Consider the following 22,713-nt stretch of genomic DNA (forward strand, 5'->3'; position numbering starts at 1 on the left):
GCCCAGGAATTCGGGACACGTGCATCAAGAGTGACCAACCGTCGGACGCACATTATCAAGCACTGGACATGGTTTGACCAACAGACAACTCGAGTAAATTTGTGGCAATCTAAAATCACTAGTCACACAGATGTTATATAACCCCTCGCTCACAATTCCATTGGTGTTGGACACTGGTTGCCCAGGATGCCCTCCACCGCACGTGATTAGCCTTATATAGTTAGCTAGCGACCGCACAATGAACAGATTAACCATCCCACAGAATTACGGCAGCCCCAACAAGGCATCTGAGAACTTGCGCTTGCAACAAGCTCATCTCTCACTTCGTGCCTTATCTGTGAATCTCAACTTCACAATCAGATCTATCTTAGCTTTGTTACATTCAGAGAGCCCTCCAGCATGTCTCTACCTAGCAAAAAGCAGAAGCTCGACAGAAGCCACGTCCACTACGACCTTACGGATGCAATAGCTCGTTTTCCATCATCCATTTCAGCATTACAGATGCTGCTAGCAACAGGCCTCGCGCCTGAAATGAGTGCATTGCAGCCGTTTCTCGAATCAATCCTACAATCAATCTCTCATAACTCAGTGGAACCAATATACCAATCTTCAAAACTCACACTCAGTCTTGTTATTGATAAGCTCGGCATCGATTTCATTGATGATCATCCTCAATATTATTGGGAGTTGACAGAGGATCAAATGAAATACAGCACCCAAAAGCCACTCTCTTCGTGGGCGGGTAAATTGTCCCCTGACTGGTGGGAGACCGAAGTTTAGTATTGACTAAATCCTAGCTCTCGCGATTGATAAGCTCAAGCACTCCCCAAGGTTATCAAAGTTTCAACGTGAACCTTCTGCGCGCACTTTGTTTGACATTTTACTTGCAGACCGCTTTGATCAGCTCGATGATACTGAAGCAAATTGCCGACTGTCCGTCGGATATGAAGTTCCCGTGATGGTGAATATCAGCAAAGATCGTGGCGGGGGAAAGATTTCCGGCCGAGCCGACTGGTCCCTTGGCTATATGACCGAACTTGATAAGTTGGAGCAGATGCTGGTAGTGATCGAGGCTAAGACTGATGTCTCATCCGACCGGAACATGGCTCAGCTGTTAGTGTATCTCCATGCTATCCAGGAGGCGCGCGTTCAAAGCAAGAAGAACTCTTCCGCTGTTTTTGGTGTTCTTACCGACTCAAAACTCTTCCGATTCGTCGTCTTGCGCGAAAATTCGCGCGTCATGGCATCTGAACCATTGCAATGGACGCCTCGCAAGACTGATGTGGTTGCATTTTTAGACAATATTCTACTTGATGCCATCAAATCCTCACTGCATACAACTCCTCAAAAGACAGGAAACACTACAATCAACTGTTTCAACCGCCATTTGCAGTTGACGTACAGTATACCGGCTGTGGAAAGTGATGTTACCACGAATGAAGATGAGGATTATGATGAGGCATTTGATGTTGTCAAGATTGGCGGTGTGTCAGTTCTGAGGCCCCGTGAGCAGTAAGCTTTGTTACTATGGGACTTGTTCAGTGGGATGTTGGGAAACAGGTTTTTTGTGAGCAGCAGATAATCAGCATTGGATGGCCAATGTCAAGAAAGAGCTGTATTATCCTTCTGGGCCCAGCATCTATGCGGTAATTTTTTTTATTACTCTTTGTGTTGTGTCTAAAGTGGATTGCTTCCCTGAAAAGAACAGTTGACATTGATATGTCATTTCTTCCTACATCACAACTTCAACATGAGCAACTGTCCTCATATTTCAAGTCTATATCTCACAAGTTATCTTAATCATGTAAGTATATTTGGTTCTCATGTCTTCTGCATCGGTTCTGAAGCTTACCCATACTTAGCACACTCCCAACCGCCCGTTCCAAGACTCTGGCAGGACATAATTTTCTGATAATCGGCAGTATCATGGTGTGGAGACCAGTGAGATCTATATCAGCACGGTTCTATATCAATACTCTAGCACTACGTTGAGTGAGCCACAGCAACTACAGTCGCCGTCGGAGAAAGCTCCCTCTCAAGGAATATGTCTTGACTCTGCATCTCTGTTGACTGTGAATGTCACCTGTGACGCCTTTCCAAAGCGTGGCATGACCCCTCCACCGAAACTTTCACCGGTGGTGTATGGGCAGAAGCTAGAAAGTTTGAGCCTGCCCTAGATGTCCCTAATCCCACTCGACCCATCCTTTTAGGCCGCCGTCTCCACAAGTAAGGTAATCCGAGGCTTCGTGAAAGCGTGGGACAAAATGCAGGATGAGTGGGTTTAGCCTTGGAGCAGCACATCGCTATGGTACGCGTGCACGGTTGTTTACAGATGGTATGATGTGCAGCTCTTTGCTTCCTTAGGAGACTAAAGGTGACATTTGGCGCTTTTTTATTTGTCTGTAATACTTCTATTCTGGAACTCTGACATCGATGTTCTGGACACTATTATATCATCAATGCTACAACTCTCAGGTGGATTTTCATGCAGTATTTTTACTGTATTGTAAAAAGACTCACTACCCTCTGTACAGTTTAACCATCACCGGAGTCAGCCCGCGTGGAACTGGCCTCCGCATTTGTCAGAACAAATAGCCCCTATATCTTTCAAGACTTTCAATGCTCTTAGCGGAATCAATCCGAGGTCACAAGCCTTGTAGGACTAGTTGTAAAATAAAGAATCCATGATTGGCTGAGTGGGCGTTGGGGCATTATATATATATACATTACGCAGACACATCAATTCTATTTTCTAGCGCGCATCACGAAAGAAACTTGCCAATCGTCTCACCAAACCACCCACTTAGCTTCTCCCGTCGCTTGTCGCGAGCTTGATGCTCAGCTTGTAACATCGGGCCGACTTCCTCAAAATATATGCTCTGTTGCGCTCGCCCCTGATGAAACACTTGCAATTCTAACTCCCGTTCATGCGGCGTCATGTCCTTGAGCGGCTTTTTGAATTTCACGCCTGCGGGGACGTTTTCGCCCCCAGGAATTTCGAGGTCTGGGCTTGCAGATTGAGGATTTACTGTTGCTGTAGCGGTTGCGGTGGCTGGAAGGGAAGGTGAAGGTGCAGAGGGAGTTGGCAAATTTTGTTTGAAAAGAGCTTGTGGAGGTGGGGGTCCGTGGCCTGCGGCTTTGGCTTCCTCTACTCGCTGCTCATAGTCTAACATTTGGTGATATAACTTATCTGCATGCATCTGGATTCGTTCTTCTTTATCCGGATCGAATTCGAAAGACGAAGCATATCCCAGGGCTTGGAGGAATTTCTGGTAGAACCAGACCAAACTATTAGCATCCCTCCTAACCAGGGAAAATAACACTGAAAATAAATAAAAATCTCAGCAAAACAGGGAACAGAAAACATACAGTTTGCATTGTATAACATCTTGAGAATTTTGCGTTTTTCGTGCTGCACATCGTTGCTCGTTCCTTCACCGTTCCAGACTTGAAGCATAACGACAAGTCCAGCTGTTCCTCTGCGCAATTCTCTAGCGCCGCCTTGTTCAAAACATCCTTTCGCTTTTTGAATTGTTCAATCACCTTTTCTCCTGGTGACATGGGAGTCTCCGCTTGCGCAACGGGTCGATAGTCCTTCCAAAGGTGTGCATACCGGCCATCGGGAAAGAGAGAGGGGACCGAAGGTTTGTCGGCAGGGATGGATTCGTCGGCAGATGTCGATTGGGATGAGGATTGTTTGGTTTGTGGTTGTGCTGATGGAGATGAAGAGGGTGAATGAGGCTGGACTGTTGCAGGGTCATATCTTACGGGCGTTTCTTGCTGTAGAAAGTCTTTTAGCGATGGGTCAAGCTGCTTGGTGGGATCGCTCCCGTCCGAGGTACCCCAAAACCAGCCCATTACCAATATATATGTTCGGGTTTGGTATATATCTTCCTCAATTAGGGTACGCCGCTAGAAAAACAGAGATAATTACCATAGAGAGATCATCTGTTGTCTCCTGGTTTCCTCTTTCCGGCGCGCAAATCGACTTCTACATGAAAATACAAAGTTTGAGCCGCTTTTATGAAGCCAAACCATTTTTGGCCAGGGTAACTACGGCTGCCCTATCATGTGCCCCCCAGGATCTCCAGGGCTTGGACATCGCTCGCCATACATCAACAGAAAGTGCGGAGGAATCTCCCTCTGTTCATAGACGCCATTCCTCCAAGCATGCTCGATCAACAAACTGTCCGTAGCTCTAGCAGTACAATTTGAGTTAGATACCACAGCGTTCGATGTATGTCTCTGGTCAGATGTCAAAGGCAGCCTACGAGTCCGTGAAACGGTGCGGTCTATTCACGGTCACTACTCGTCTGTCTGGAGGGCACCATTTAGCGTAGACGGGGGCTGAAGGCATAGGACCAGTTTTTTTTTTTCCTTTTCAACTTTATCCGACAAAAAAGAAAGAAAAAGGCAAAAGAATCTTCATGTCTGAGTTGTTTGTTAGTTAGAAGACTTCATGGCAATGAGAAAAATGGACATCTTCAGCATTCTGCTTCAAATCTGAAAATCCAAACTTTGTCTTTGTTAGGTTACTGGGGCAAAAGAGCTCGATCACCCCCTGATAGTAGAATAAAAGGGCCGTACCCTGGAACCCCAACAATCGTCTATTCTTGTACCTTACTCTCTTGAAAAGTTGACTGACATTGAAAAAACAGGTACGGAAAAACCAACTGCATTATCTCACGGCTTATATTCAAAGATGACTACAAGCTCAAAAATAGTCATCTTCCTCAAAACGGTGGTTTAAAACATGCACTGTATCTACATACTATCCCTTGAGCCTCTTCAGTCATCTATCATCAGATAACTATTTTCTTCCCATGTCATTCCATTGCATGGTATGCGTGGATAACGCAGCCCTGCGCAATTTCTTCCCATTCATCAAAGGAAAGCTTTCAAAAAATACCTAGCAACCCAACAACAGCACCCGCCACCACCATCATAGTTTTGGCATCGACAATAAGGCCATATACCGAATTTGAACTGCTAGATTGGCAGTTTATCGCCGCCTCATTGATATTGGTCTCCTTTGATATTGTGGCTTTAATGGAGCTGCAGTCAATACTGAGATCAGAGGAAATTGACAAGCTATTCAAAAACTTCAGGTTGGGAAATTGAACACTATACACCAAGAGTCAGACTTTAGAGAGGGAAAAGCTAAATGACTAGGGAATTTGCAGCGGCATATTGAATACCTTGATATATTGCCGCTTAGCGATATCGCGTCGGCCCTCTCGAAGGGGAGGTTTACATCTAGCGGAACGTGTGAGTGCACAGTGAGTTGTCGGTTGATTGTTTTCATCTTGGGCATTGAGAGGCTGACACAAATGTAGAGGTAAGCCAGAATTCCTTAAACTGCTCAAGGCAACAGGAATTACCTTGTAATATCACCGTTCAACACCATACTATCGTTGCCCACAAAGATCAGCTCTGGAAGGGAAACGTTAATTGTTTCTCCGGATGTGATAAGTTCGAATGCTTGAGAGATTGATTCAGTTCCAGTGATATTGGACAAGTTGGGAACGCTCAAGCTTTAGATCCCCGTTAGCGTATGATATTTCCACAATTGTTGAGGGCTTACTTTGATAACCTCCCGTGGATACTGATGCGGCCTGCAGTATGTAGTGAAGGAAGAGAGAGATTCAATGAGGTGATTGGAATCTTCTTGTCATCGCAATTATCGCTGTTACAGATAACGAATCCTTCAGAGATGCGCTTAAGGGTGTCGAGCTGTAGCCTTTGTTGCAACAGGTATTAGAAGGTCGCTGTTGCATCCTGAAATAACGGAGTATGTACACACCTGTCAATATTCCCCTCGATTCGAAGGGACTCCGCTTCCTCCAGGGATGCTAAATTCACTGATTGAACAGACCTCAACCTTACCTCATGACCCACTCGCTTCAAATTTGGAGCGGAGAAGTTCGTCAAAGTTGAAAGGTCACCGAACCACGGGCCATCACCCAGGAACTCAAGGTCTGGAAGATCCGCAGATATTGGGGCCGGGTGATAGGGGGGTTCAGTAAGCGCCTCGGATCTAAATAGGGAGGTAATGTTCCGCACGTTGGGCAGACTGAATGGGCCAGTGTAGTTGACTCCCATAATAAGGCTCCCATTTATAGTGGTGCACGACGCTGCGATCACGTCTAGGTCAGACTGATTGCGCACCATGTAGGCATAGCCCCAAGATCCATCGTCCGGGGTACATATCTGGGCCATAGCTATTGATGAGGTGAATTAGTTGTGTCGTTCGCAAGATTTCTACTAAGGGAGTGGGTAATACCTGCTGGAACTACCCCCGCGGCCAGGGCCAGTAGCCATCTCCATGTGGTAGGGGAAGTCATAACGACTTATAGGGCGGTATCGTGTTGGGTTATCAGAGAGTTAGTTCTGGAGTCAAGAAGGTTCGACTCGAAGTCAGGGGCGCCATTCATTCTTTTTAACAGGATATGGAGACCTTAGGTCGAAGTTCATGATTCAGACAGAAACGGCCTCTATGGCATATAACATAGTAGTGCTGACCTCCAGGAATTTCTGCTATATCATTGATACCTGGTCAACAAGGGTTTGTTTGATTTGGTTCACGTATCTACCGACTCAGTACGGGGGAGCTAAGCGAATGGTTGCGAGTTGCGGGTGATAAGACATGTTGAGATGCGTCTCCCACCGAATCGTGTACCTAATTTCCAGGTGAACTGGGAAGAGATCTGGGTCATCATGGGCATCGCCCGTCAAATTGAGAGCACTGAAAGGGCGAGTAGATGAAAACATGTCTTCAAACGTGCGCAGCTTGTTTTGAAGGTCCTCTTCTCGGGTCGATTTCCCTGAGCAGTAATCAACTTATTTCTGATGGAGGGTCTTAGCACGAATACAGCTATATGATTGGTGCGAAGTTGAGAAAAGCGCAATCCTGTGACATGTGCGGTTTTGCGTGCGGTTCTTTGTGTGGTCCTGAGGCTCTGCTTCAAGCTTCTTCTTGCAACACCCATGAACATGAAGACTTGTGTTCATTAAGATATATTATAGATATACTATATAAAAATCATGTTCTATAAAGTCTGATTGATTAAACGATAGTAGATTAAATCTACTTAAATAATGCTGATTTTTCACTAATTCATCCTGCTATATCTCTGGCCTGGTGGTGTCGCGGTTAACTATGCACTCACTCGGTGTCCCAGAAGGGTCCAATCCTGCAGGGCTCATTTAACCGATTTCCACTGTTAAATCACCAAACAGCACTGGGTGTAACCAGTCCCTTAGGACGCCGGCTATAACCGGGCGCTAGATTTTCACCGATCTTATAGGGCGAGAACCCTCTGAGTGCTTCAAGTTGGATCAGCACTAGATAGGTAAGATGGGGTGGGGGTGGAGAAACCTGCAGATTCACCGTCACATCACCCTCTATCTACAGATCTGTAGGCACCTGTAAATTCCAGTAAATCACCTGATTAGGGCACCCAGAAACTGTTAGGTCACTGGGGCAAAAGAGCTCTCTCACACCAGCGCCATGCTGGTAGTAGAGGGGACGAAGAGATACACGTCGGCTGACCCCTCGGGTGACTCACCTGACCTATGCTAGTGCTAGTCACCTGACCCAAATAATTTCTTGGCACAAAATGGGTCAGTTGAGGATAAAACAAAAATGAACTTTTATCTTCTCATACATCTATAATACACACTGTGAAAATGAATATTATAATTCTTTTTTTTAGTAATAGAAATTGATTAAATCTTAAATATCATTAATTTGAGAAGTATATATAAACTATGAATGAAAATATAGTATATAATCCGAAGGAAGGAATAAGGGTGCAGTCAAGGATCCAATGAAGGAAGGATCTAGCTCTCTCACCCGGGCCTAGTGAGGACCTAGTGGTAATCACGTGCGGTGGAGTGGTCGCTTCAACCAGTGCCCAACAATAGTGAGGTTTCGCGTCGCCTGGCCAGGAATGAGCTTAAAACAGCGACGAAAATGGGATGCTCTAAGTGGCCACACCCCGAGAGGCACTTATCAAATCGCGTCAGATCAGTCGCGCTCATCAATTGAGCATGAATGCTCCAAACCAGCGATGAATCCAAGTATGATTGTGTTCTGCTCTTTATAGACATGGTTAATGCAAATTTCTAACTTGTGGATTGTGAACAGATCGAGAGGAGCGGCGGTTGATGCGCCAGCGTGGGGCAGGGTATGTCATCCATATCATCCATACCATTCTGCACCAATGCCCATAAACACGAAAATAAATGAAACAAAACACTAGAAACTGATCTACCATTTGGTGTCAAGCAATCGCGCAGCAAAAGATATCGACTTTGGTTTTGGCACCGTCTTCGGTGCTCCAAAAATACTTTCTCCGGGTGCGCCAGCACATGCATCTCAGCCGGAATCCACGATCCCGCGTACACGACGATCCTCCTCCCGCAAGACGCCGACTCCAGATCGAAGGCGAATAACTTCCTCGCCATTACCCCGACAAACTCCTACCGGGACTCAAAATAAATCTTCCAGCAGAAGTACCCCTGAGAGCGGGAGAAACACCCGTCCACAGAGGATATCGATATTCGATATCCCACCGGATGATGGCGCAGATCAAGGACGAGAGCACAAAAGGAGAAGAATTGGTAAGCTCTTTGTAGGTTTTAAAAGGATATTTGTTACATTCGACGTATTACTTATTATTCAATCAAATACACAGTGCCTTTTGAGCCGATTCCAGAAGATACTGTAGTAAACAGCGAAAGCGAACATGTACGCGAACCTGATACAAGAACGGCAGCAAGCGACGCGAAGCCTTTCCCCGATGAACCGTCCAATTTGGGTGAAGTTGGGCATGAATATCGCGCCTCCTTAACTGGACGGCATACGGAAGAAAATGGTGCACAACTGCTGGAGGGTCAGCCGGAAAGACAAAATGAAGAGCCTGTGGCCATAACAATCGACAGAATACAGGAGAAGGGCGAGTTGAGGCCTCACAAAAAGAGTCTGCATCGGAGAAAAAGGAAATCAGTTGTTCAGGGACCTAAGCGGCGGAAAAGAGCTTCTCTTGTAGGCCAGCTGAGGACGGAGCCCAACCAGGAGGCCGAACCTGAACCTGGGCCATCGCCAGTGCCAGTCTCAGGACCCGAACTTGAAACCGAGCAAGAATTCAGACCCGAACCGGGACCAGAGCCTGAACCACATAGTGTAGAAGCCGAGGAAAGATATGGTAGAAGTCACACTGATGAACCTGTCGGACTCCCGAGACGGGATCCTAAGAAGAGGAAGTCTGTTCGGCAATTACTCACTAGACACAAACGACGTGGGACACTTGATCACGCTCAAACCCAAGAGCATCAAAATGAGGAACAGATTATAAGGTCAGAGGAGCCAGACGAAAACTCTGTAGGTGATGACAATGAAGTAAATGCAGGCCACGAGGAGGACGGCCAAAAGAGGAGCACTTCGCCCAAGCAAACGACAAAGCCAAGACGAAAATCAAGGCGGACAGTCAAAGGACGAGGCCGTCAGACACAACAGCCACAGCCAGAGCAAGTAGTAGAAGAAGTACAGGAACCCAGCCAGTCGAGACCACCACAAAGAAAGCGACGCAGTCGAAAGTCATCTGAAGAACCAAATGCTGAGGGCGAGCCAGAATCTCGCGGAGGCACCGTCCCTGTTATCGTACACCGTTTTGCCAACCTTTCAGCCCTCCGTAATGTTACTGGCGATGACGAAGGTACCCCCAGTGAGACAGCTCAGCCGGATGACCCATCTGGCCGTCACAAATACCCCAGTCGTAACGGAGTAAATCCGGCCGACGTCCTGGGTCAGATCTGCCGCGAGACGCTTGAGAAAACAATTTCCAAACTCGCAGAGGGTATCGAACAGGAATCAAATTCGGCGCGACGAGTGGAGTGGACGCGGAAGCGCAAAACGGTAGAATTGTTTGGCGTAGAACTTGAACAGCGGCTCTTCGATATGAGCGAGCTTCTGGATAGCAACTTCGTCTTGTCCGCGCGTCTGAAGAGAGAGAAACGGGATATGGCTTTTCTACGGAATCGGTTGGTTGAATTGCGGAAAGAGCGGGAGGACGTTGCTCTGCGGATAGACGAGGTACGGAGGAAGTATACTGAGGATGAACATGTAAAAACGGTATGTCCTCAGTTTCGATTTCCCTCCTATACAGCACATTTTTGGCTAATCATCAATTAATAAGGAACATGATAATCTCAATAATTCCCTCCACGATCTTCAGCTTGCGATTGACCGTGGCCGCAAAGTCGACGATGAGCCAGTCCCGCACCCTGTGATTGGCCTTGAGTTTCTCCTCCGCACAGTCGCTCACGATGTCAGCTCCACCGCCCCTGGGTCGCATGGAGGTATCTTGCATCATGTTAAAAGCTTCAATAATGAGCTTGAGCGCACGGCAACTTTTCTGGAGCAATTATAAATGGGCACCCTCGCATGCGCAGTACCAGGGACTGTTGCTCAATCTATGGTTCTATGCTACCCGTGATTTATTTATTCGATTTTGTTTGATTTTAGTTTACTTTGCCTTCTTCTTTATTTTTTTTTTTTTTTATTTCTAGGAACAAGATACACCCTGAGACAGTTCACGGTCGGTTCATGACACAATGGAGATCTCTTGCCAAGATCTGCTCTTACTTTCCTTGTCATTTCTCGCTTAAGTAGGCGGCTTCTTCATCCTTCAGTTCTGCTTCCGCGGTTAACAGGTTGAGAACCTTGTCTAGGGGTATTTGCGGAGTAGTTTACTGGCAGTATTGGACGGGTTCGGCGTTTGCACGTTTGAGGAGTTAGTTGATGCACATACATACCTTCATTGGTGAACCCTGGCAACCTGGAAGCCTAGGCGAAACATCCCCGAATCCAGGCATTACAGTTGAATGTAGCCATAATAAGAAATTGGACGTTGTGATACATCACGGCGAGCAGAACTCTCAAGGCACTTAACCATCAAATCAGAGAAACACAATAAAAATACAAACAACGCATATATTACTAATAAATACCTCTCTAGATGCTCTTGGTGTGATTGTATTGGAATCAAGTGGGGAGAATGGGGTTGAGAAGGGGATCTTGTACCGCGGTCAAACGTCCTTACAATCGGAATCAACTGTAGGTAGACAAAACCCTTGTAACCTGAAAAAGAATGCGTAGCTACGGGGCTATGAACACCGGGTTGAGATGGTGTCTACAACCATCTTCTCAGGTTGTTCTCCGAGGTTTAGAGAAAGTACTTGAGTTGTCATGGAATATTGGACAAACATTTTATTATATATTAGTAGAACCGGAGGTTAGAGAGCTGTTTTGTGAAGTAAAATAACAGACATCAGAAAAGAGGGATAGAAATAAGCTAATCGATGTGGTTGTTGTGGTGTAGAAATACAAATGGGATTTGGGAACTTTCATAGAGAAAAAGGTTGCCAGCTTCAATCTTTTCGCAGGGGACGTGAAGGAACTGACAATGTATCACATGATTGATGCTCCATGTAACTACTCGCATGTATCATATCTCAGGTCATCGTGCTAGTTTTGTGGAAGTTGGGTGCAAGACTCCAAGGTTGAGCAGCCGCCTGTTGCCTCCAACCGACAACATCCGATCTGGGGCCACTTTGTGCCGGCATCGAGGGGCGAAATCACGCTACCTTAACTACACAGCAGGGCTCACCGCGGGTGGTGCGATCATTCCCAGCGGCAAACGCACAAACGTTGTCTCCGGGACCATCAATTCAGATGCACCCATATAGAAAGCGCCCAGGCCACACAGGAATGTGCATGCGCCTCCAACCTTATTCAACCGCACAGCATTGGCCATACTGCTAGTCTCGATGAACTTGGAAAGCGAGAGGAAGAAGAAAGCGAGCACAAGGAAGACAAAGACACCGATGGTCACGTAGTTGGTCCTCAGCGAAGCGACAAGGAACATTATGCTCAGGACACACCAGAAGAGTAGATAAATCCCCATCGCAAAGGAATAAGCCCGCTGATTGCCTACATAGGCATTCTTGATACCCAAAGAAGGGACCATGAACATCGCAAAACTAAGCCAAAAACAACCGTACGCGATGTGGGCCGTGGTGCCAAAAGTATTGCCGGTAGTGAATGCCATAATGCCAGCAATGACCTGTGCCATTCCACCAAAAAAGACAGCTAACCCAAAGGCAGCTTCAGAACCGCCAACGTCTCCTAAAGGGTTGGAGTCTGGGAGGCTGGACAGGGAATCAGCAAGTTACTGAAGCAATGGTGTAATGTATTGATGTCCAGAGTACGTACCCAACCCCGCACTGATATAATGCCGTAACAAATGCTGTTGTCGCAAAGCCGAAAAGCCCAAGAGGAACAGGATTCCCCAGCTTAGGATATAAATGATTGGGTATGAGAACTGCGCTTCCTGTCGAGTGTTCCTTGAAGGAGATCCCTCCTGCGGAACTGCGGCGTTGTTTGTCCGACATCTTGACGAATTTTTGGATTGTAAATGAAGACGAGAGTCCCGGAGTGATTCCAAGATATACCAGTTAGAGCATCTAATCCCTCTTTATCTCTCTCTACCTGATGCGTCAATCTGTGGGGTCGGCAATAGCAGGAGATTTGTCCGTCTATCTGCCACATTTCTTGACAAGAGCACGAGTATAATTAGATTATATCAAAGTTAATGTCGACTTGTCATCTCGCGGCTTTGGCACTTGTCAGCAAATCAGGCTCAAGTTCAAGTTCGTTATTATCAAGCAGACAGTAAAAAGAAGGCAAAGTTAAGTTTAATAATTGGAATCCCGATAGTTAACGTAGTCTATAAGCGAGTCGGCTACCTTGTACTGCCCCATCAAATTTGTATGTAGAGATACCTCTATATGTTTGTTATGTTTGTTTCAAAAGTATCTCTACATACAAATTTGATGGGGCAGTACAAGGTGGCCGACTCGCTTAATGTGGCCGACTCGCTTATAGATTTGGATTGGTTCGTCCCCTTTAACTACTCCCAGCATGGCACTGGTGATCAAGCTCTTTTGCCCCAGTGGCCTAACATATTAATACAAGATTATCAGCCCATATGGATATCAATATTTAGAGAATACCAGTAATTATATAGTTATACTATGTTAAAGAGTCTCGTTCATAGTTAGTTAACTGTGACAATTCAACATTGGATAATGAAGTATATTTATAGAGCCAACCTATAACTAATTTAGTTCGGCTCGACTCTCTATTACAATTACCTTTCTCATTTGATAGATCTGCCCTCCCAGATCTATGTGATTAATATGATATATGATTATAGTGATAATTCATCGCCACAAGATGATTGTAGTTGAAGTATATAGTTGCCCAAAGTCATGTTTTTCGGCACAGTTATGATACAAGTTAAAAAACAAACTATTTTGCATATACAGCTAGCTGTGTATGTATGCACTATTACTCAATTCTTGGCCGGGGATAAAGAGCCAACTTCCGGATGTAAATATCCATCCGCGATTCCGTCGTCGTTCATCCGTACGGAGGATCCTCTCAAAAGTTTTGATTAGCACTATCACATACTAAAAACACCACAAATATCGACTGAAATACACACTGAAATTAATACAAAGTATCCTGAACCTTTTTATTGCTTATTCTACTCTGTACTGATTGATTTATCAGTGCTAGCTAGGTGATTCCCCTGCCACAGCTGCGGCCCTTCTGATATTCATTACCATCTTCCAACTCAATAACCTTTGCAATATGAATAGGAATACACTCTATCCATGACTGAATCTGCTCCTGTGGTAGCTCCTTCCATACTTTTTCCCATATCTGTATAGCTTCCATGTGGCTTTTTGATGCTTCCTTGGCTGTTGTTTTTTGTTTCATCCAAAACCACACAGGTTCAATCATATTGAGATCAGGGGAGTTGGAACATCAGAGCAGCTGCTGAACCTGATGAATATCATATATATGTCATTGAATATAGTGATCATGAGTGGGGGCTTTATCTTCTTGGACAATGGTATTCAGATGATTGATTTGACACTCTTTTGCAAAGGGAAAGAGCTTTGAAATAAGGATTTTGACCTGATATTGATATCAATTGATTCCTTTTTCTGATCCACAAGATAGCTTTCCTGTATTCTTCTTCCACTTTCATACTGATTGAGATTCAGATAGTTGACAAAGATTTAATCTTCTCATTTCATTTTGAAGCTTCCATTTCTGTCTTTTAATTGGTTTCATCATTATATTCAAAGCTTCAATATTCTTTACTGACTGACTTTTTTCTTATGCAGTTTCTGGAGTCCAGCAGTGACAAGAATCCTTCTTATCATAAGAAAAACAGCCCCAAAATATGAACTCTGAAGAATCCTTCCATCATTCATATATACAGCTTCAAGCATACTTTTCTGCAGGTGTACATCAAATTCTATATTCTCCACAACAATGAAGCAGAACAACTGATGTCTCATCAGATTATATAACATTCTTCCAATCTTCAAGAGTTCAATTTTGATGTTGAAGACATCACTGAAGACATTCTGCTTTCATTTTCCTTGTCAAACCAGGTTTTCATGTGAGCTTGGTCTTTTTCATCCCAGCTTTTCACAATATACACCAAACAGTCATAGAAGAGATTGCAATTTCATTCTCACTGAGTTCATTGACAATATCAGTACAGGTTTTTTCTCATCCATATCAATCACAGCACATCTTCATTAGAATCTGCTCTGAAATAGAAGAGATTTACTTTGTGAGTCTGCCACTGTGAGGAGCATCTTTTAACCATTCATAGACTGGCCGGTGGGACCATGAATTTCACATTTGGTTTGGTTTGGTTTGGTCCCAGTCCATTTCTTGGCATTATTTTAGTGGGATCAGGATCAGAATGGGAGTGTAAAGTGACTAGAATTATCAAAACATGAGTGAAATGGGACTAAAAAATCTTGATATTCCATGTAAAGTGACTGACTATCAAAATCAGAACATGATCTGGGACTGATCATGATTTTGACTCAAGTTTGGTCCCATTCTGATGATTATATAATACATCAATCTGATGATATAATTGGTGGAGATATTACCTCTATCTTGCTTAGTGCTCAATGCCCTGATGGCTCGCTATTAGATCCCCTATCTACCACTGCCAATCTACCTACCACTGCTAATCTATGCCGCTGCCAACCTACCTATCGCTGCTAATCTATCGCTGCTGCCAACCTACCTACCGCTGCCAACCTACCTATCGCTGCCAACCTACCTACCACTGCTAATCTATCGCTGCTAATCTATCGCTGCTAATCTATTGCTGCTAATCTATCGCTGCTAATCTATCGCTGCTAATCTATCACTGCTAATCTATCGCTGCTGCCAATCTACCTACCACTGCCAACCTATCTACTGCTGCTAATCTATCGCTGCTGCCAACCTACCTACCACTGCCAACCTACCTACCACTGCTAATCTATCGCTGCTAATCTATTGCTGCTAATCTATCGCTGCTAATCTATTGCTGCTAATCTATCTATCACTGCTAATCTATTGCTGCCAACCTACCTACCGCTGCCAACCTACCTACTGCTGCTAATCTATCGCTGCTAATCTATCGCTGCTAATCTATCGCTGCTAATCTATCGCTGCTAATCTATCGCTGCTAATCTATCGCTGCTAATCTATCGCTGCTAATCTATCGCTGCTAATCTATCGCTGCTAATCTATCGCTGCTAATCTATCGCTGCCAACCTACCTACCGCTGCTAATCTATCACTACTGCCAACCTATATAGGGTAAATCATGGTCCCATTTGGTCCCATTTTGTAAAAATGGGACCAAATGGGACTAGGATCACTAATTTATTAGTAGAACATGATCTGGGACTAGATTTATAATATAAACAGTGTAAAGTGACTAATTTACTAAACACTATATGGGACCAGGACTAAGATATCTAATAATGGGACCAAAGGAAAATCTGGTCCCAGTCCCATGCATGGTCACACGGCCAGTCTAACCATTCATCATGAAGAAGAAGATGAGGAAGAGTAGGATTAAATCCATTTTTGATTGCTCCAGTATAGATTTGATTGATTTGTTGAATAGAAAGAGAAGTGATTTCACTGATTTCAACAGTGGATTTGTCAATGTAAGAGGATTTAAGAGCAACCACAAGAGCTCTTGTGGCAATATCAGTATTAGGAGCCATGATCTTGAGAAAGAAGAAAGTGAGAAACATTGCAATAAGCAGAGAATCTCATATAAATAGAATGAGGGGTTGTTTTTTTACATTCTCATACAGTGGTGGCGCTTGCTAGCCAATATAGTGGTAAATTAATGGATAACACTAATCAAAACTTTTGAGAGGATCCTCTGTACTCATTTCGTTTCCCCTTTCCCCACCTTTTCCAGAAATTTCTTTCTCCCCAATGGCATCACACCCATGAAGAGCACTAACGCTTTTAACAGTGTGCATAAAATTTACTCTGGATCGAACCTAGTTTTTTCTGCCTCTTTTCAGTTGGATGGTATCCGAGTATCAGGCAAACCAACGCCCCAACCAGCCACCCCCTCGGCCCGCTGCTGTCAACAAGACGGTGGAACTAACCAAGATGGTTATTACAGCTAGTGGACTGCTGCTTTGTTTTGTGAAGCCAACAAATCTCAGGATTACTGAATCCACCGGCACAAAGTTCTCTACACGCATTCTCTCTCATACAATGCTGCCATATCTATCCTCGAAAATCAAACGAGCTTTTCACGAACTTTTTGAAATTTTCAAGTTTGACTTGATGGAATGACAAAAGTTGAAAGGATCAATGAAAGCTCGAGCCAGCATGCTTTTGTCGTCTGGCAAATGGATCCTGCTGATACTTACTCTTGACAAGTATCTAGAACAAACGGTATTCAGTAGTTTGCACACTGGATATTGATTACTTGAGCTTGGGCATCAAGGATGCAGGCAAGCCTCAACGTGCATTCAAAGGTTTCATCTCACATCACCAACTGACGCTATCCTGTATGATCCATGCATTGACTGGCATTACTGCTTCCGAGGCAGTCAACGGTTGAAGATCGTATTACATCCTGCTACGGATTTGATACCCTGTTGCAGCCCTTGAAACTTGCACTAGAATGGCATCGTTGCTAGGCATTGAATTCCGTATGGAGTCATCTACGTACCGTCGTCCATTGTTCTCCGTGTGAGTCTGACCGTTGTCGCTCAAAATTCATTGCAACATCGGCATTAGATCAAGAAATCGACCCTTTGCTTACTGCAATTTCCCGGACTGTTTGCAAAGTGCTTTTATATCTAGCTGAGTTTGCCACAAATGTTGTTCTTTGTTGGCGTTGGACTTCACCCTCTGCATTATTTGGCCCTTGACTCTTGAGATTCCTTAAGGGTGCCCATCATATAGTTGACATACCGAGTGGACCACACTGAAGCTAAGATGGGGAAGATCACCATACTGTCTCAATTGATATGGCTTGGGCTGGCAAGTGCTCAGATTACCAAACTCCCTCTCATAAGAAACACCAACGACTTGGATAACGAATTCGCTGCTTCTCTACCACCTCCACAAAAATACACCTTGGCACCATGGCCTGAGGATGAAAGTAAGCGCTTTACCTTCCCTCTTTTTTCTTTTCTCTCTTTCTTTCTCTTTTCTTCAAGTCGATTTGTGTTGGCTCTCGCTGATTTCTTGTTTGCAGTTAAACGAGGGATTCCGCAGCGCCCTGAGTGGGGCGAAAGTCTTTACGAGCCAAAAGCCAATTTTTATTGCAAAGATGACTTCACTATTTATAATGTTACTTTCCCTGATGTGAGAATCCAATTTGCCTCTTCCTGTCCGCGGCACCCACTGAGTTTGCGTGGAATACAAAGCTTGAGTTGTCTAATGCGAGTGTATATAGTGTCCTAAACCCTGGGTTGTAGGCCACTGTACAAAAGCAACCATGGATAGAGAAGCCACCATGAGCCTCCTTGCCCGCCTCCCACCAAGCGCCCGGGGTATAATTTCAGACCTCCTTGTCCCAGCGTATTTAGAGGGCCACTGGATTCGATACATTTCGGCTAATTCTGCGTTTTTATGCGGTGGGTTTCGGCCGGCTGATGCGGTCAAATTAGTTGCCACAGCAATTAGCCAGGACGTGCGTGGAAGTCTCATGGATGAATTTCAGCGAGCTGTTGCTGCTGACACCTGTGTAAGTGATGAGGATGCTGCGAAGGATCTTAAGAAGGACGGTTCACATGCATGGGCATTGGAGAGTGGCTTCATAATTTCAGCATATCTGAAACTTGTGAAACCTTCATTGGACGCAAGCTGCATGAGTAATCAGCTCAAACTCCTTGATCCCATCCTGAACAAGTATTGGGATACACCGGGATGTCCGAACAAGGTAGCACCCGAACTCATTAAATATAAGTAAGTACGCGTGATACACCTATCTCTTTTATTTTCAAAATGGACTGTAATAACCAACGATTGCAATAGGGGTATTCTATTCCCGGACGGGCTAGAAAGTCTAGAAGAAGCTAGCCCTATCTCAGGCGCCGAACCCACGGAGGTTGTTCAATGGGAAAAGGCCGAGGGCGTCCCTGAGTATTGCTGGAGTTTTGCTCAAGACAAAAGGGGTGATGGCAAGGTTTATTGCACTGCTGATCATCTCAGTGTTTACAATGTCACATATTCAGACTGTCCTGATCAAGATCCCTGGGCAATTTGCCGCTGTGATGATGCACAGCATTCAGTGAAGACAATGACGGAAAAGTTTGGTCGAGTTCCTGCAGGTTTACGGAGTCGTGTCCGCCATCTACTTGCCCTCGGGGATACGAGGTCACACGGTCTCCAAAGGGATCCCTGGAACATAATTGTAATATACGGCGATGCTCATGATAGTGTGTATATGCATGAGTCATCACACTGCGCTGACCACGGCTTTAGCAGCAGTGAGGCTTTTCTAAAAGCCAAAGAACAGGACACGTGCTGGCCAACAGACTACTCCAAATCGTCAGATGCAGATCTATTTGCTGAGACTGGTGTGGCATATCTTTATGACAAAAGCGGCAAAACACTTCGTGAGCGCGGGTTTGATCCATCCTGCCTATCAAATGGGTTCAAGGCGCTGGGTGACTATGTTGGGAGCGAGTTTGCGAAAGACAGTCGGTGTTTCAAACGGGAACCAAACTCCAGAATTATTCATCCAAGTGAGGTCGGGGTTACGAGCGCAGAACCACCCCAGTGACATGGCTATTGAGATTTTCCCTTGAAACCAGATCCCAGTCTAAACCACTTCGAGCAGACACAAGAAATCCAGCTGAGCTGCTAGGGATTGTATTCTAGCTACTCTTCTAAACACAGGGAGACAATATAAACAAGAAATATTTTCCTTCAGCTTCCATCAGCATTTAAAAAAGAAGTTTCATTGAAATTTCCATATCCGAAATGATGTGACTGCGTCGTAGTAAGAATGTGAAAATAAAGTTCTGTATAAGGAACAAATCATACCAATCCAGCTCTCAGTTTTGGTTCTTTCGACGGACCATTCGGCCAGCCAATACAGGAGATACGAAATCTCAGGCTGAAATCGAAAATTCGAACCCATTGCCACTCCAATATCTGCTCTTTGGCCGCCATTTCCCAAGGGCAATCCTGCAGGGTAAACAGTCCTAGCCGCGTAGGGGTCAAGAACAGTGTATCGTCAAGAAAAGCACTGAAACAGAAACTCTTCCATCACATTTCCCTTCTATCAACGAATCAGGCCACGTTTGGCAGATGGAAGAACGTTTTGTTCATGCATTCCCGGGGAGGAACCTGGTGTAGAGAGGAATACCAAAACCATCAACCCAACATAAATACGATACGAATCCCGCCGTCCCCCAATACATGGGAAGAATTCATCTACCCAAAAATAGTAGAAATAGTATGATATGGAAATATGTGCGTGCTCTGTAATAACGTATTGAGTCAACGTCGTCGTCGTCGAACTCAGATGAAAAAAAAAAAAAAAAAACAGTGAATAGCCGAAACGACAACCGAGGCGACGCTACTTTAATTCTTTAGTGCAAGCGCTGGTCCCAATGTCATGGATATGGACGTCGAGCACATGACGAACAATAACAGGCTCAGTGGGTCGACTTACAATAGTTCGAAGAACGTATGTTTAAGGGCTTACGTTTTTGTGCTGTTTACCTTATCCTCAAGGGACACACCGCTAACCTCCAAGCTGAGAGCTAAAAGCCTTTAACGACATTTGGGTCAAATGGGTCTTTTCGTGTTTTTTTTTATATCATCAATGACGGAGGATCCTCTCAAAAGTTTTGATCAAGTACTAAGAATTTGAGTTGTAATGTTGTAACCGGCATTAAGTATTTCCTTTCCATGTCTTAACAAGAGTTACAGCTGGGTCCTAGGGGGTTAATGCCTGTGGCGCCCGAATAAACCACTACAACTGAACTAAAGATAGCCTAAATCTCGGGAATGAAGATCCTTGAGAATGGTAACAATATTACAACTTAAATTCTTAGTGCTTAATCAAAACTTCTGAGAGGATTCTCCATAGAACCTCTCAGATGTTTCAAGTTCAATCAGTACTGAATCGATAGATAAGATAGAGTGACATTTTCGTACGAGAGGCGATATGAAGTCTCCGAGATACGAGATATTACAAGATATTATCTCCCACACTACCCGCTTGTGTAAAGGATATGACCAAACTCCCACAGTTTTTTTCCCCTACTTCTGCGATTCAAGCGGTTTCACAACGTCGTACTTTCATGTCACCCTTGATGATATCCGCGCAATCTCATGACACCTTGAATCCATATATAGAAGGTTTGAACGCAATCTTGACTTCAATGCAACATATCCCCACATGCACCGGATGTGGTCATGTAGAGGGTATACGGCGAAAGACAAACTGTATTGCGTCGTATCATATCATATTCGAAAGGGAGGAGAAGGTCAAGAAAATATGACGATTTGGTGTGCAGACAGTCAAATTGAATTTTTGAGCCAGTCCGTATCAAATAGCTGACCTCATTTGTAACTCTCAGTGCCTAGCTCCCGTTGATAAGCAAATGCACATGGAACAGCCAAGGTCACAAAACAAATGAATTCGTTGCCATACAGGAGCATTCACGGCATTATAAAAGGCATACAAAAGCAAGTTTGAAAGGGGCGTCATATACACAAGTCTATCGTTTGCGGGAAGTTGTTGAATGCTCTAGGGCGAGGGTCCTCTAAACTATAACCTCTTTGATCTCGTCGTTCTAAACTCATTTGGCTGGTCCGCTGCGACAATCCGCATACCATTAGTATGGTCACTACATTCAGAAAGGCAGAAGTGGAAATTACCTTAAGTTGCCATACCAGTCAATGCTTTTCACATGAAATAGAAAGTGCTCTGAAGACACTGTGATGTCACTTCCAGAGGCGCGTTGGAACTTCAGCAGCACCCACCCTGCTTCAACCAAGGTCAGTGCAAACCCAGGTGAAAACCAGTTGAAGCAGATGACCCATAGATTTGGTTCTATTCTCCACTCGGTGATAATATCACCAGCAGAACTCACTTTTGCAATGGAGGGGAAGCAAACTCTCCTTAGGTTGTAAAGAGAATACCACATCCCCCCATCCATCTCAAAATGTCCTCAATAGGAACAATGCCCCTCTTACGCTCACTACGTTGCAGATCAACTTAAGCAGGCAAGCTACCAGACTTGCCAAAATTGCGCTTCAGCTCCATGCAATGAGCCATCGAACCATAGCTTTCTGAGGCTTCAGAAATCCCGATTATAGTCTCCGTTCGCACAAAAGTTGGAAAACCAAATACTAGTCAAAAATGTGAAAGAGAAAAAATATATCCAAGGAATGAGGATGTATTTGTGTGTGTGTTTGAAAAGGTAAATTGATAACCAAAAACGGACCAGGCTCCTCAGGATTCCAAGAAAAAGGATCAGGATACAGTGGATCATTCTACTGATAAAGAAACTTCTTCTTCTCTGTTCGCCAATTCTATCTCTGAAAACGCCAGAAGCCAATCCTCTCATTACTCTGCAGGACTCCCAATCTGACCTTTTTATCTTTCAACTTCCTGGATCTCATCAGCCCATCCAACACTGAACCTGCAGCAGCATGTGGAAAATACGCTGAGTCCCGCGTCATGGCAGAAGCATACCCAAGCACATCCGGCATATTGGCAAAGGAAGCTAACATGGAGGATGTGATAGCTGCAAGGAGCATGGCGGCGCTTGTAATCAGGAGAAACTACCAGCCATGCGGCATTGGTGTTGTAAGATGATGTTCAAGAACTGCAACGGTTCCGATCGTGCTGCCCTTGAACGGATCTCCAGTGGACATCCGTATAGTGTACCCGGGGGGCTTTTTATTTAGGCCGCTGACCATTGCGCTGGGAAGAGGTCGGTCCAGTAATAGGTGCCCAAAACTTGTGTAAGGCATCGTGATAATACGGCTTTCTCGGGATGCTATAATTGCATGTTGATTTCTTGTACGGGGAGCACGTTTCTGTGTCGTTCAAGTATTTCCGAGCGAGGGGATTAATTTCTCCAGTTCGGCTAGGAACAGGAACAGAGTTATACGCGGGGTATGGTTAGTCGCGGTCCCGCGACGCCGTTTCGGAGCACTACAGCTTATTGCTCGAGGATGAATCACCGACACAGTACACAGCCGATTACAAAAACTGCTCTTTGTTGCAATAGGCCACAGACTCCGGGTCCATGATCCCCGAAAGGT

The 22,713-nt window shown here is 44.8% G+C and overlaps 8 protein-coding genes across 8 annotated transcripts; 4 read left to right on the forward strand and 4 right to left on the reverse strand.

The window, feature by feature from the left end:
- Nucleotides 1–399: 399 nt before the first annotated feature.
- HCBG_07217 (uncharacterized protein) lies at nt 400–1,516 on the forward strand (the record flags this gene model as incomplete). Its single annotated transcript, XM_045434266.1, has 2 exons — nt 400–742; nt 798–1,516. The coding sequence occupies 2 exons, from the start codon at nt 400–402 to the stop codon at nt 1,514–1,516; spliced, it is 1,062 nt and encodes a 353-aa protein (XP_045285057.1).
- Nucleotides 1,517–1,750: 234 nt separating this feature from the next.
- HCBG_07218 (uncharacterized protein) lies at nt 1,751–2,177 on the forward strand (the record flags this gene model as incomplete). Its single annotated transcript, XM_045434267.1, has 2 exons — nt 1,751–1,804; nt 1,923–2,177. 2 exons carry the CDS (start codon nt 1,751–1,753, stop codon nt 2,175–2,177), a joined length of 309 nt encoding a protein of 102 aa, XP_045285058.1.
- A 585-nt stretch (nt 2,178–2,762) lies between these two features.
- Nucleotides 2,763–3,895, reverse strand: HCBG_07219 (uncharacterized protein; the record flags this gene model as incomplete). The annotated part of the gene is made up of 2 exons (XM_045434268.1): nt 2,763–3,269; nt 3,370–3,895. 2 exons carry the CDS (start codon nt 3,856–3,858, stop codon nt 2,763–2,765), a joined length of 996 nt encoding a protein of 331 aa, XP_045285059.1.
- Nucleotides 3,896–5,168: 1,273 nt separating this feature from the next.
- Nucleotides 5,169–6,344, reverse strand: HCBG_07220 (uncharacterized protein; the record flags this gene model as incomplete). The annotated part of the gene is made up of 5 exons (XM_045434269.1): nt 5,169–5,256; nt 5,382–5,534; nt 5,585–5,740; nt 5,804–6,221; nt 6,284–6,344. The coding sequence occupies 5 exons, from the start codon at nt 6,342–6,344 to the stop codon at nt 5,169–5,171; spliced, it is 876 nt and encodes a 291-aa protein (XP_045285060.1).
- Nucleotides 6,345–8,072: 1,728 nt separating this feature from the next.
- On the forward strand, nt 8,073–11,070 carry HCBG_07221 (uncharacterized protein; the record flags this gene model as incomplete). The annotated part of the gene is made up of 7 exons (XM_045434270.1): nt 8,073–8,082; nt 8,150–8,189; nt 8,291–8,625; nt 8,700–10,135; nt 10,200–10,331; nt 10,735–10,796; nt 11,022–11,070. 7 exons carry the CDS (start codon nt 8,073–8,075, stop codon nt 11,068–11,070), a joined length of 2,064 nt encoding a protein of 687 aa, XP_045285061.1.
- Nucleotides 11,071–11,258: 188 nt separating this feature from the next.
- HCBG_07222 (GPR1/FUN34/yaaH) lies at nt 11,259–12,544 on the reverse strand (the record flags this gene model as incomplete). Its single annotated transcript, XM_045434271.1, has 2 exons — nt 11,259–12,213; nt 12,278–12,544. The coding sequence occupies 2 exons, from the start codon at nt 12,454–12,456 to the stop codon at nt 11,655–11,657; spliced, it is 738 nt and encodes a 245-aa protein (XP_045285062.1).
- A 5,391-nt stretch (nt 12,545–17,935) lies between these two features.
- HCBG_07223 (uncharacterized protein) lies at nt 17,936–19,355 on the forward strand (the record flags this gene model as incomplete). Its single annotated transcript, XM_045434272.1, has 2 exons — nt 17,936–18,387; nt 18,457–19,355. The coding sequence occupies 2 exons, from the start codon at nt 17,936–17,938 to the stop codon at nt 19,205–19,207; spliced, it is 1,203 nt and encodes a 400-aa protein (XP_045285063.1).
- Nucleotides 19,356–21,658: 2,303 nt separating this feature from the next.
- On the reverse strand, nt 21,659–22,419 carry HCBG_07224 (uncharacterized protein; the record flags this gene model as incomplete). Its single annotated transcript, XM_045434273.1, has 3 exons — nt 21,659–21,792; nt 22,014–22,210; nt 22,232–22,419. The coding sequence occupies 3 exons, from the start codon at nt 22,417–22,419 to the stop codon at nt 21,659–21,661; spliced, it is 519 nt and encodes a 172-aa protein (XP_045285064.1).
- Nucleotides 22,420–22,713: the final 294 nt, after the last annotated feature.

The sequence above is a fragment of the Histoplasma capsulatum genome (assembly GCF_000150115.1).
Source record: "Histoplasma capsulatum G186AR genomic scaffold supercont2.11, whole genome shotgun sequence".
Taxonomy (NCBI): Eukaryota; Fungi; Ascomycota; class Eurotiomycetes; order Onygenales; family Ajellomycetaceae; genus Histoplasma; species Histoplasma capsulatum.